The following is a 13605-nucleotide window of genomic DNA, read 5'->3' as shown; positions in this document are numbered from 1 at the left end:
TCCTGTTTTGATGAATGGATCATCTCCCATCAAATTCTTGTCACAACTGTTCCTCACCACAACTGCTTTGCTCCCAGGGCTGTGCAGACCACAGCTTTTTGGGGATGTAAGAGGGAGTCTGGATTTCTGCTGGTCCTTGAAGGTGGGAGCCTTCCATCCCCCTCTGCTCTGCCCTGGTGAGACCACATCTGGAATATTGTGTTCAGTTCTGGGCCCCGCAGTTCAAGGACAGGAACTGCTTGAAAGAGTCCAGTGCAGGGCCACAAAGATGATGGAGGGAGTGGAGCATCTCCTGCTGAGGAGCGGCTGAGGGAGCTGGGGCTCTTTAGCTTGGAGCAGAGGAGACTGAGGGGTGCCCTCATTCATGTTTATAAATTTGTAAAGGGCGAGTGTCAGGAGGAAGGAGCCAGGCTCTGCTCTGGGATGTCCAATGACAGGACAAGGGGCAATGGTCCCAAGCTGGAGCACAGGAGATTCAAGCTGAACATGAGGAAAAACTTTGTCAGTGTGAGGGTGCCAGAGCATGGCCCAGGCTGCCCAGAGAGGTTGTGGAGTCTCCTTCTCTGCAGACATTCAAAACCCACCTGGCCGTGTTCCTGTGTGACCTGGTCTGGTGATCCTGCTCTGGCAGGGGTTGGACTGGATGAGCTTTCGAGGTCCCTTCCAACTCCCAATATTCTGTGATTCTGTGATCCCATCCCTCACTCCAAGGCCTGTCTCAGGGGTGGATTTCTCCGTCATGTTTTGTCTCCCCTCTTCATGCATTGCAGAGTTTTTTACTCAGTAATAAGAGGCAGCAAGAGCTTTATTTGTCCTATATAGGGAGAAAGCAAAGCTGAACGGATGAACTCAGGAAAAGTGGTTGTTTCTTTCTTACAACACGTGGTGAGAAATATCTGTGTTAACTGGCATTGAATTATAATTACAAGATGTTCTTTGCGACACTTCATTTACTAGCAAATTAATGACTGGCCTGGATCAGCCTGCCCTTTCCGTAATTATGAAGTATAATAATTAGAGAAGCAGTATTCCAAATAATACACTTTATTGGAGCCTGAGATTTATAGAAAGACAGTCTGAGCAGCTCTGTTAATGGGAAAGTAAATTCTGCAGATGGGAGCTGGCATCAGCTTTGTCTGAATCTTCATTAGCCACGAATGCTCAGCTGCTGAGCAAGTCAAGAGCTATTTTAATTGTCCAAACAGATGTACTTTCTAATACACTTCTTGGTCTAAGAGAACATGTTGTTCCTAGAAACGAAGGACCATAATTTTACCTTCCTTGGGTTTTTCAGTAAAGTGGGGTTTTTTTAAGGCACTGTGCAGTGGTAACACACTGAAGGAGAGCTCTTAATGTGTGTTTTTTTCTCCTTAATTGTCATATAGTGGATTTAGAAAAAGATTAAGGAAGGCGAATGGCAAAGTTTTGATGTCATCAGGACACTTTGTGTTAGAAAACAGCAAACCCTAGACTATTTCTGACCAGATTTCTGACAACGGGTACCACTCAGCATTGCGTGGCTTCTCTCTGATTAAATGAAATGGCTGGCCAAGAATCTTGTTTCGTACTTGTTGCAGCTGCAAGTTAACAACTGATTATTAATTCGAATTAGTCATTACTGATGCTTCATAGGTGTAGTGCTGCACAAAGAACAGGAGGAAATGTGGACGTGTGCGGCCTTCACTTAGATCACGGTCTTCATAATTTCGATAGCGTGTTGTGAAGAAGTGGTTTCAGATACCTCTCGTAGGCTGGGCTCATCTGTTCAGAAAGAGAACATGGAAGAGAATTAATGGTAATTGAGAAGAAGGAAAAGGCTGTCATTTTTTTCTTAAGAATGAGCTCTGAAATGTAAAATGCTAGGCTATTGAAAAGGACAGAAAAAAAACCCCAAAACCCAACCAAAACGAACCAAAAGCAGCCAACCACACCAGCAGCTACTTCAGCGGTGTGCCAGATCTCTCCCTATGGTATGTGCTGTCCTTCATAACCAGTACACAATGCTCTTCCCAAATGGGACAGCATAGGACTGAACTTCACAAAATACGCCTGAACCCGAATGTTTGCTAAAGGCAAATTTTGTGTTCAGCTGTGGAATTTCAAAGGGTTGCTGATTACCGCAGTAAAAATCCCATTTAAGGCAAAATGAGCTGTCAAACAGAGCAGGATCTATTTACATCGTGCAGAATTTTGCATTACTCCACAATATGGATGAATTAAGAAGTGAAAGTAAAGTGCTAAAGACCATGAAGGATGAAATTGCCTTGTTTAACATTTATACTCTTCCTGTTTAAACATATTATTGAAAAAAATTAAGTATTGCGCTAGTAAAAGTACCAGCATATGGAGAATACCCTGCATTTAGTGGCTCTTGCAGCCATCTAGTGTTGTTCCATAAGATGTGAACTATGTAAACAGACTTCTGTTTTGGCTTATTTTGTACAGTGTTATGTCAACAGTGTAAGTTTAAAAACCAAAACCACATTGGTGGCTCCCCGGAACGAGCTTTAGTCCTGGGGCTGTAATTCACATTAGGTTAAATGTCTGAGCGAAGACTACAGGTGGCATAATTGGAGCATCACAGGTGAGTGATGAGACAGTGTATATATGAGATAGAGTAGAATTTAGAGCTCTTATGCCACTTACTTTTATCTGAGTTGCTTTTACTAAAAGAAAAGCCAACAGTTTCTGCTCTGGCTAATGCAGAAGTTGCCTGGCTGTAATCCAGCATCCGTACCTGCTTGTTGGTGGGTGCCTTCTGCGCCCACTCGTAGAGCCGTTGGTAAACCTGCCCGTCGTAGCTGCCCAGGGCAGAGTTCAGGCTCTTATCTGTGAAGTCGAAAGCATCCACGAGTGGAACAGCGTCCTTCCTGCGGAGCAGATGAGCGACAGTCAGATTAGTGAAGCAGTGCTTTGTAAGGAGGAAAAGAAGTCAAAAGTAATCATGAGAGCCAGCCGTCCAGGTTCCTCAGTCAAACCCCTGTGCCAGTTTTCCCCTTGCCTCCACTGGGGAGAAAACCCTGCTCGTTCTGGTTCCTCTGAGGCACGCTCCACTGACGGCCAGAGCAGTCTGTGCTGCTGAACGGGTATCTGTGGGGTCTTGAAATCACCTGGGGTCTGTCCCTACATCAGGACCCAATCTCATGTGAGATGTCTTCTCAGCAGACTTCGTCAGTTCTTGCTTTTGTTTTTTTGTCCTTTTGGTTTGCTCTGTGTGTTTATCTTACAAGACTGAATGAGGTTGCTGTTAGATTGATGGGAAGTGCTTTGCTGATCTCCAACCTCCATCTACTCTTAAGCATTTCTGTTACTATACCCCCTCCATTCTTGAATCCTGTTAACTGCGTATGGCCTCACCTTGACAAGCTGCAATGAATTCCAGAGACGACGACTTGTTAGGCTTTTTGAAAATGTTATCTTAAGGTTATTGTTTAACTTGAACTCTGTGATCAGCTCTGAAAATGCTTGCTGTTTGGTTATGTTTGGTTATGGTGTGTGGTGTTTCTCTCTAGGTGACTGAAGCAGAATTTTACCTGCAGTAGTAACTCATTTCCCTGCACCAGAAGTGAATCTCTTCTTAACAAACCGCACTGAGTAGTGAACGATGAGCCCTTGGTGAAACAGCCTTTGTGAGTGCTGTGGCAAGTGAAAACCTTAGCATATCTCCCAATTCCCGTAGTTAGTAGGACGTGGTGTCGAGCAGATGCATCTGACGGAGCTGTGGGCAGGATTGTTTGGGTACCAGTTGCAACTCAGCCATGGCAACAGAGTAGGCTGTATTAGCTGTGCTTTAAGCAGATTTTGCAGTCTATGATCTGTTGCTGAGGCTGCCTCCTGCCAGTGCTGCTCTGAGTACATATCTTCCTGTTTTTGCTCTACTGCAAATGGGAACTCTTGATTTCTAATTTAAGTTTTCATGTTACAGAACTCTAATTTAGAGATTGCAGAGGAGCTGGACACTTAGGCTCATTTTGTTGTGCAAATGAGCTCTGTGTAGATGTTTCAATCAATTTCTAGTGCTGCCTAGCAATGAAAATAAAACCCAAGCGAGGTGAATTGACTCTGGAGCTGTTGCCATAGGTACAGCAGCACCATTTGATATCTGTCTCAGGGACAAACTGAATAGCTGTGTATCTCCTCTCGTACTAGAGCAGCTCACCGAATGACAGGCAGGAGGTCCAGGTATGACGCTGTGACCATGTCCATTTGAGCTCCAGATACGAATCCGTCATGCAAGAAGACCCCTGCATTCGAGAAGATCCCATGCAGTGCAAAGAGGTCACAAAGATGTTTCATAATCTTCTGGATGCCAGCCTTGGTCTCGAGTCTTTCCACAGTTTCTACAAAGTTTTTCACAGTGATGTAGTGGCAGTGAGCCTGGAAAACAAATGAAATCAACAGTGAATGCACCTCTGAACGCTTTTAGTAGGCCAAGTGACTCAAATGTTCCTGCAAAGGATATAAAATCTTTTCATTTCCCTGGCACTTTTCCTGTTTGTATTTGTTTGCTGGTTGACCAGGCCTTTTGCATTCATGTCTTAGAGCAACAGCAGAGGAGAGAATTGGGGGTGTACGCAGTCAACACTGGTGTTTGTAAACTCCAGAAAACTGCTTCAGAAATCATGGTAGTACTTATTCTAAATGTTTTTGATGAATGCCTCAAAGAATCTGTGCATTGGAAACACACTGGAATGTGCTTGAGTTAATCCCTAGTAAGTGAATCGTGGTTATACATCAACAGGAGTTAACTTTTTTGTCAAAGACCTCGGGCTCACGGTATGCTGGGCTCAGTGTCTGTAGGGCTTCAGCTCTGAAAGCATCTGTTGTCATGGAAGAACCACCAAAGTTACCTCTCTTGCTTTTGTGGCTTTAAGTAAATGGGTAATTGCTGGGTCAGACACCAGGAGAGTGTCTAACTCTAACCTACAGAAATGCCAGCTGAGCCCCAGAGAACGAAGCAGGCTGACTCCACCAGGTCACGGGGGTGACTTACTGTGCTGGCATTGCTGTGGGTGGTTGGTGGTGCTGGTACCCGCGTGGGTTCACTCCCCACGTACTCCTCTCCTCCTGGCTGTGGGTGCCAGCACGGCACACCTGCACTGCAGCTCTTCCTGCCCACGGCCAAGCAGCGTGGAGGCCAGCATGGACTGAACCTGTCTGAGAAGCTGGGGGTCTGCTCAAGCAGTTAACGTGAGTGGAGGCTGCAGCAAAGCCATGCCTGGTGTCTGAGCCACTCAGAGCTGCTGTGCCACTTGTGGGGTGAGTTGCCAGGGAAGGTGTGGGATAAGAAGTAAATACAGAAGTGGCCCAAGAGGGCAGCGGGCTATCAAGGTTTTAAAGTTACAAGGGAAACTCAAGGGTTTGGGGTGACTTTTCCTCTCCTTGAAGTATCTAAGTAACTTTGGGAGCTCAGATCCTACTTTCCAAAGAGTCCAGTAGCACAGCTGCCACTGACAGTACCACAGGCAGCCCCCTGCATGTGTCAGGCTCTTCAGAGACAGTTCATTTCTGACCAGTCCTGTGTTGGGGTTCTCCTCACTTGTCAGAGAGCTGGATTCCAGCTCCTTCTCTGATGCGTGGTCTCTGCTCTTCAGTCCAGAGACCTCAGCCACCCATTTGAGTGGGTGGGTGCAGAGGGAACAGCGTCTTCAGGTCTGCGTGCAGGGAGCACTGGTCAGAGCCTTTGCCAGAGGTAACCTCAAATAGGAACATTTTGCTTACTGAAAAATGTATTTACAGTTAAATAATTATTGGAAAAGTAATTTTAAAAAGTCACTGTGTTTATAGGAGCTTTCCATGATTTTTGAGGAAACTGCACGGGTTTTCTGCTGGTTTTCAAGCTTACGGCATTGAATGCTTGCTGCTCCCAGAGTCTGTGTGATTGAAAGTGGGGGGTGATGCATGGCAAACAGGTGACCACAAAAAACGCTGCTGCAGAGATAAGTCTGCTCCCTGACTTGGTGAGCTCTTGTTTTGAAGGATTATAACCGTGCTGACCAGTGTGAGCAGATCAACGCTCCCAGTGGTGTTGAAAGGATCTCGGCTGTTGCTGAGAAAGAGTTTGACTCATCAAGGACCTCATCGAACTGACTGACTACAAAGGGGCTGCTCCTGATGTGAAATCACGAAGATGCTTTCACCACAGATAGGTACGTGTGGGGTCCCTTCTTCCCTGGCAGGGGCTTCTTGCTAAGTCCATTTCCATTTGGGCTGGCTCTGGCTGAATTGCAGATTACAGCAAGATGTTTTCTATTTAAAAATGAATGAAGTTAAAATAAGCCATGGATCTGTTTCAAAATCTTCCTCAGTTTAGGAAGGAAGGAAGGAAGGAAGGAAGACTTTCACCATAATTGTAGAGGAATGGCACTTAATTGCATTAAAAAAAAAGAATGTTGTTTGTGGGGTTTTTTTGTTAAAATTTAGGGCTTTTCTCCCTTCTTGCTTGCTTTTCTGCTTAGTTCTGTACTAACTCCTGTTTTGGGGAACGAATGCTGCTGTCCTGATGCCATTTCAGCTGATGGCATGCTGCTTGCCTAATCCATATGAACTGGGAGCTGGTTTTGTGTCTGTTATTAATTTGACTTGCCTGATTTGATTTTTTCTTTCAGCAGTCATTAACATTATCACTGCTTTTCCCTGCAGCTGTCTTTCCTTGTGAGAGCGGTGGATGTAAGCACACCAGGCATGTTCCACCCTTGCTGTGACTCCACCAGTTCTCAGTGGGGGGGCTCTGAGGAGGTTTTCATCTGGGAGCCAGAAATGCCAGAAAACCACTAATGCTTTTTTTCCCTCCCTTTCATTTCTAGTCCCTCTCATCTTTTTCTACCTGGGCTATTCAGACGGCAAATTCTACAGATCAGGAACTGCTTCTTACTACGATTTTTCCACCATGCAGGCCGCAGTGGTGTCCCGGTCATTGTGGTGTCCCGTAGATGCTAACAGAAAGCAATAAACAGCACTGACACTTGAAGCTAACAGTGCCATTTCTGTTGCATGTTGTACCATAAAGACAAATGTTAAATAAGCAGATAAATTTTGCCAACCTTCGCTGCCTGCACCAGCTGCACCGTGCACTGGTTCCACGCGTCGTGCTTTTTGGCTCCAGACTGAATCATGTCCTGTAGTTTAGTTGCTGCGCTGCTGATCAGTCTGGAAAATGGAAAAAGCACATTTGTATGAATGTAGCAGCCCATGTGCACTCGTTTCATACCGAGACTCACGTGTGACCGTATGGCAACACGGCATTTCAGACACGTGAATTTATCTACGCGCGGTACGAGTGAAGTTAGGTTATGCAAAAATCTAAGTACAAATTGGGAGAAGCACCCAGACCACCCTGGCACTGAAGGGTTTTTGCCTTCTCAGCTCCTGGGGTAATTTACCAGGGGCCTGCTGAGGTTTTCTTGGGTTTGTAAGGAGAGTTTGTGAACCGAAATAAAGTGGTGATAATACTGGACTGATGTTACATTATGTTTCTACTTAGCCAAAAAGGGATCCAAGTCCTGCTCCCATTGACACTGAAGCTTTTGGAAGAATGGTTCTGTTTTCACGGCGATTGAATGGCAGCAGGGCTATCTGTTTACCTGCTTTTCAGAGATGACACCTACATGGCCTATAAATGTGTACATAACCGTAATGAGATGCCCATGATACCATTTTTATTTGCCTTTAATAGCTGCGTGTGTAGTTTAAAGGCTACAGACAGAATGAGAGGTTTGCTGTGGTATTAACTGAAAACAAACATCGGTTTCTCAGGTATGTGAAACGTTAACGTTCTGTATAGAGTTGCACAGGGTCCCGCTGCCTAAAGGTTTTACTGGATGGCAACTCAGTGATGTGGTCTGGGATTTACTGAAATGGTGCCATCCGCTTGGTATAAAATCAACTCTACAGAAAATAGCTGTTAGGCAGCGTGTGCCTTAAAAACTTGTGGTGTTCTGAATGTGAAAGTTTCCTGTTGAACATCTGACATGGCTGTTAATCCTGTGTGAGTCTGCCTTTTCTCCTTCAGGAGCAGATGGTGCCAATTCTTGTGTAACTTAATGTTATTGTGCCTCCCTTTAAAGCAAGGAAGAAGCTGAGCTCTTCACACATTCCTGATGTCAAAGAGAAAAAAACCCCGTCTCCCATCCTCCGTGCTGACCTGACTGCCGTGTGCTGATAGGCCTCGAGGTAAATATCTGGACGGAGAAAATCCAACTTGTTCTTGGCTGGACACTTGCCGGGTTTGGCTGCAGCCAGATAAGTGACAGACGGTGGCACGGGCTGGCCAGCTCTGGCTGCCATGAAGCACTTGATCAGGAACCTGGGAAGAGGGCGACAGTCAGAGCAGGGGATGGTTGTGATGCCCACGCAGCACATGGGCGTGTGACAAGTGAGGCGGGCTCTGGTGAGGAGCAGCAAGGGGTGACCCATCCCTTGGTGGTCCAGGATGGACTGGAACAAGTAACGAGCTTCTGTTTTGTGTGTTATTTGCAATAACCTGATGTGTGATGGGCCCCAGGGGAAGCCTGTATACTGTATTTAGTGCTACAGCAATCTGTAGTGGTGAATTTTTAGGAAGAAACATACTGTGACTATTAGTAGTCTCAGCAGCATGGTGATGAGAGATGTTATAAACTTTGCAGCCTGAGTCTTAATGCTCTGGGAGTCTTAATGGTGGTTTGGTCACCCTCTGTGATCCCCAACACAGAGACACATTATGTTAACGAACACGAGACCCTTTCTTGGAGCTAAACATGTCCAAGGAGCATTCCCCACCCTCTGATTTGTTTGGCACCTCCAGGGCTGGAAGTAAAAGGTTACAGCATTTCTCGTGACCTTGCCATTGATCTTGCAAGCAGCAGCCGGGGTGCAGAGGTGTCTGCGCGCAAGCACAGAGCTACGTGGTAGCACCTCTGTCTGTGGGAAAGGTACTGGTTTCCTCCTTCTAGTAAAAACACACGTTATTAAAAGTTCAAGCAGCTGTGGTTTCTTTCTCCTGCGTTTCATCTACTCTGAATAATCATCAACTTGTGTGTTGGGAGGAAAGTGGTGTTCTTGGAGCATGACTCATCCGCTTTCAGTATCCAACAACTTTGCCTTCTCTGAACCAACCTCGCTTTACCGATATCACGTTACATTGGCTGCTTAGAAAAATAAACTGCAAAACTTGTATAGCAGTGCCTTTGCTGCTCTACCAGGCAAAGAGGAAAATGTGGTTATGCAGAACAGCACCTGCATACATCCCCAAACCAAAAAAAATGAGAAGAGAGAATCCAATTCCCACACACCTCCGTGTCTGTTAGACAGAAGACATGAGTCGTTTCTGACCTGAGCTGTATTTTTAGCAGGTGCTGTAAGGAGTAACTGGTTTTACTGGTTGTGGAGAAGTGGTAGAGGTTGAATAAATGAGGAGGCAGGCTTTTAGATGAACAGATTTGAATTGTTACCTGGCAGTTTGGAGGAGCAAAATGGTGTTTTCCCCTTCATAAATACAAGAGGCAAGTATTTTAGTGTACAGGGAAGGGAGTCCGCTCAGCAAGGAGTAGCCATGTCCCCCGCACGCCCGGAGGCAGATCTCCACTGCTGCAGTGGAGTGCTGAGTAATCATGGCTTTAAAGCCTGAAGAAAATGCGTGGAGCTGTTAAAAAAAACCCAAAAAGACAGCGTTAATGGTGAACGCGTTCTAAAGCAATCTCCAGAATAAATTTCCTTTTTAAAATTTGTGCAATTTCTGGCCATGAGATCCCTGTCAGATCCTCCTTTGCACGCTGGTGTAGCACTCAGCTCTCTAAGCCTGGCCTGGGTTTCTGCCTGGGATGCTGCACACCCTCGTGCTGGCCACGCTGGGGTTGGTTTATGCGTTTTTGTGTTTCTCTTAACCAGCAGTGGCTTGGGCAGCCCTGGTTCAGAGGGTGTTTTCGTTTCGGGCTTCCAGTTGCAACATCCTATGTTCTAGCTACAAAAGTCACATTTTTGGTTTTGGCTCAGGAGTATTTGCGTGTGCATTTGTAGATGACGTTGTGAAATAACACTTTGCGCCACCAGCTACTTGGAACAAGGTTTTTATCAAATGCTCATCTATTCAAGGACTTTTTATTCCGCAATAGTTCCCAGAATGAACAAATGCTGTTGCTGGTTGTGGACCTAGGATACACCATTTGGTCTCTTGGTGCTTCCCCTTTCTCCAGTCAGCTAGTGGGGAAAGGAATGATGTCCAGTTTGCTAAAATACTTTGGTATTTAGGGATGAGAAGTGCTGTACAAGCTAATAGCGCTGCAGCTTACCTCTGGCAGCGTGTCGAAGTTCTTCCTCTGGATCTCCCTGTACCCCCGGTCAAACAGCTCCTGCAGGTAGTTGTTGATGAAATGGAAGGCATAGGCTGTTGCCAACTGGGGCAGCAGTTTCTCTTGCTGAGTCTGGTAGTCCAGGATTTTTGCTTCTTGTTCCCTGTTAGAAGACAGCAGATAAAGCAGGGAAAGTGTGGACGTAGGCGTAGCTACTGTTAGTTTACCTGTCACATAATGAAAACCGATGTTTTCCATTACCAAGAAGCAGTATAAGAACAGGACTGAGCTGATGTCAGATCTGCCCAGCTTGCTGAGCTGTCAGAGAAACAAGCCCAACTGGGGAAAAAAGTGATTTTTCTGCTTTGTTGGTGAACCAGAGTAGAACAGGCTCGGTGTGATCGGTCAGTACAGAGGGGAACAGGGACTGCAGAGAGGATGAGGATGAAACCTTCAAGGACACGAAGTCGTGAGGTGTTACAGGGGAAGTGGTGGCTTTTGCTTTTCAAACTGGGTCTTTGTGGCTCTGGGTGTAGATAGGTATCTCTGAAAACATCTGAGTCTAAATTATTTTAGGCTTTCTGAGGTTTTTTAATGTTCTTTACCATTTTTGCTGTTGTTAGTACATTTATGACTTCAAGTGATGGAGCTGGTTATTACAATAGTTCAGCATGCTGTGCTCTGGTGTTTGGTTTGCCTTTCAACCAAACCACATTCTCAGTAGGATCTTCTTGCTTTTGAAGGGAGATTTAAGTGGAAATTTTTGACATCCATTCAATTGAAAAGAACTATTTTAAAATTACAGGGATTCTTACCAGACTAATAAAATTCACTGCTGTAAAGTATGGGTATTGGAATTGTGGATGTTGGAACGTATTTTAGTAGGATGCTATGGAATAAGAATTAAGCAACTTGTCCGCTTTGTCTGGGTTCTGCTGAGTTATGGGGTTGATTACATGGGAAGGCCAGTTACAAGAAAAGTAAGTTGCCTGGGTGAACCGCTGAGCTATTCAAACCATGAAACTTATCTCAGAAAGAACTGTAAACATGCTCTTGTACTTTGATTGAAGCTCGTTAATGTAAATAACGGGGAAGCATGTTTGTAATACCCAGGAAATAGCCAGAGCTGTGCTGAAAAATAAGATGAAAAGTAGAAATAGATTGGGGTGGGGGAAGATGGTGTACGATCCCCTGCCCACCGCTGCGGACTTGCGTGGCATTACCCAGGCTTTAGCTTGGACTGCCGGCGAACCACGGAGTATCGGATGGCGATGGTGCAAGCTTTCATGAGAGGCAGTATAACTTCATCTGAAAGGAGGGAAATGCGCACTGTAGTCATCGTGAAATAATTAATCTTCTGTGAGCCCCGTCTTACATAGGAGCCATCTGGTTGAACCTAGAACATAGAGAAATGATGTTAGGTACTGCCTTCTTCAGTATTTCAGTACTATTGATGGTTGTGTAATCTCCATGCATAGAATAAAATGGACATCGAAATCCTTCATTGAATGCAAAACTAAGTATTTTTATCTGTTATGGATGAAACATATTCATCTGAAGAGCCAAACTCTTACTGCTTCTGGCTTAGATAGGTTCTGCCTGCCTCGTGATCCCCATCCTCTGAACGTGGAATTCCCGACACCGAGTTTCATTTCTGATTCAGGTAACTTCTGCCCTTGATAAAACTGCAGAGACTTGCGGACACCTCAAAGGAAGGTTTTTGTCCTAAATTTAGGCAGGTCCCTGTTGTCTCTCTGGCTGTGCAACGAGAGTCTGACGGGCGCGTCTGCGATGTGAGTCTGTACGTACCTCGCAAAACTTGCTCAGCATGTTCTCCCTGGGGACGCGCACGTTCTGCAGCATGAGGTAGCCGTTGTCAATGTGCTCAAAACTCATTTTGGGACCGATGTCTCCTGCAGTTATGCCTGCAGTGGGAAAAAACAGGGCCTGCTTACTTCCACTTGAACTTTTCTCTCCCCATGTTGCAGCAGGCCGGGGATCTCAAAGGAAAGGTGCATTCTGCTCTGCTTTTTCCCCAGCATGGGTGATCTTGCCTGAGGGGTGAAACGGGCATTTGAATGCTTCATGGTTTTGCTGGGATCCATCTGTTACTGGTGTTGGCTGGGGTCAGAACTGAGGTGTTAATGTGGAGGTGGGCAGAGCAGCCCAGGCTTCAGGGGCTGGGGTTAATGATAGCTATGCCATGGGTATCTGCCTTGGTTTGGTTGTGGCAATTACAATTCTCTGTGCTTACTCTCCCTGGGCCCAATGCTTTAGAAAATATTTAAGGGCAAAATAGGCAGAGCACCTGCACAAGTGCTGCTGTGTCTGGAGTCGTTTACCTGGGCAGAGCGAGTGGTCCTGAAGGCTGCGTATCTGCACGATGAAGGGATGCACGCCGTAGCACTTCCCGTGGACGTACAGCTGAGCAAAGACCACCGTGTGGGTTGCTGACCTTCCCACTGCGAGAGGAAAGACAGCCCCATTCCCTTAGACAAGGTACAGCACAAACACCCCCAGGTTAACAGCAGTCGATGCTGGATGTGCATTAGGTCTCGCTAACGTATGGGTCAGGGTAGGTGTGAGCCACAGGTGCTGGAAGCTGGAAATTGCCTAAATCTGTTCTCTGAGCCTGCTCTTCACTCTCAGAAGCTGCATCATCCTTCTGTCACTGCCCGCGAGGCTTGGATGAATGGTTTGCACCAGCAGATGAGGAAAAATAAGCAGTTAAAGTCCATGCAGTGCTGAGAGAGTGGGAAGTGCTGTGGCTGTTGGAGTAACTCCAGTTATTTGCTGTGAAAAAACTTCCTGAAGGGAGCCATGAATTTCACACTCAAATCTTTTATGCCGAGACTGGCTGACGACTTGAATCCTTTATGCTGACGACCTCCCTGCGGTTTTTGGTTGTATGAGTATTATTTACACAGAAGAGCAGATTGATTCCTGAAGAGGCATGAGTTTCCCTGAGCAAAGTCCTCCAGCCCTGCCACCCAAGGGCTTTTGATAGATGCTGGTGGCTCCCTTCCGGCCTTTGAACTTGTACAAAACCCTTTGGTCTCTTACTTGTCTCTCAGTGTGCACATATCTGAAGTCCTCTGCTAGCACCTGGGCCCTCAAACACGGAGCTTGCACAGGGCAGACTGAGTAACTGAAGGAGGTGAGTGTGGAAAACCAAAATATTGTGTGTAGTACTTACAGTCTCCAGGCCACCACTTCATGGCAGAGATCTTTGGTGTGTTCAGAATAAATTCCTGCTTAGTCATATCAAAGACTGCTGTTGTTTCCAAACCCTGAAGATAAGTTCCTTTTAAAAAAATAAAATAAAATAAAATAAAAT

The 13605-nt window shown here is 45.8% G+C and overlaps 1 protein-coding gene across 1 annotated transcript; it reads right to left on the bottom strand.

The window, feature by feature from the left end:
* Positions 1–1698: 1698 nt before the first annotated feature.
* On the bottom strand, positions 1699–13567 carry ACOX2 (acyl-CoA oxidase 2, branched chain; the record flags this gene model as incomplete). The annotated part of the gene is made up of 11 exons (XM_010194295.1): positions 1699–1761; positions 2738–2870; positions 4160–4377; positions 7044–7149; positions 8144–8305; positions 9432–9622; positions 10269–10431; positions 11492–11664; positions 12078–12193; positions 12611–12730; positions 13465–13567. Coding segments are annotated over 11 exons (1548 nt in total), but the record flags the coding sequence as incomplete, so codon positions are not given.
* Positions 13568–13605: the final 38 nt, after the last annotated feature.

The sequence above is a fragment of the Mesitornis unicolor genome, unplaced genomic scaffold (genome assembly GCF_000695765.1).
Source record: "Mesitornis unicolor isolate BGI_N332 unplaced genomic scaffold, ASM69576v1 scaffold7691, whole genome shotgun sequence".
In the NCBI taxonomy this organism is placed as follows: Eukaryota; Metazoa; Chordata; class Aves; order Mesitornithiformes; family Mesitornithidae; genus Mesitornis; species Mesitornis unicolor.
Note: the sequence above shows the minus strand (reverse complement) of the source record. Positions and strands in the feature narration are given on the sequence as shown.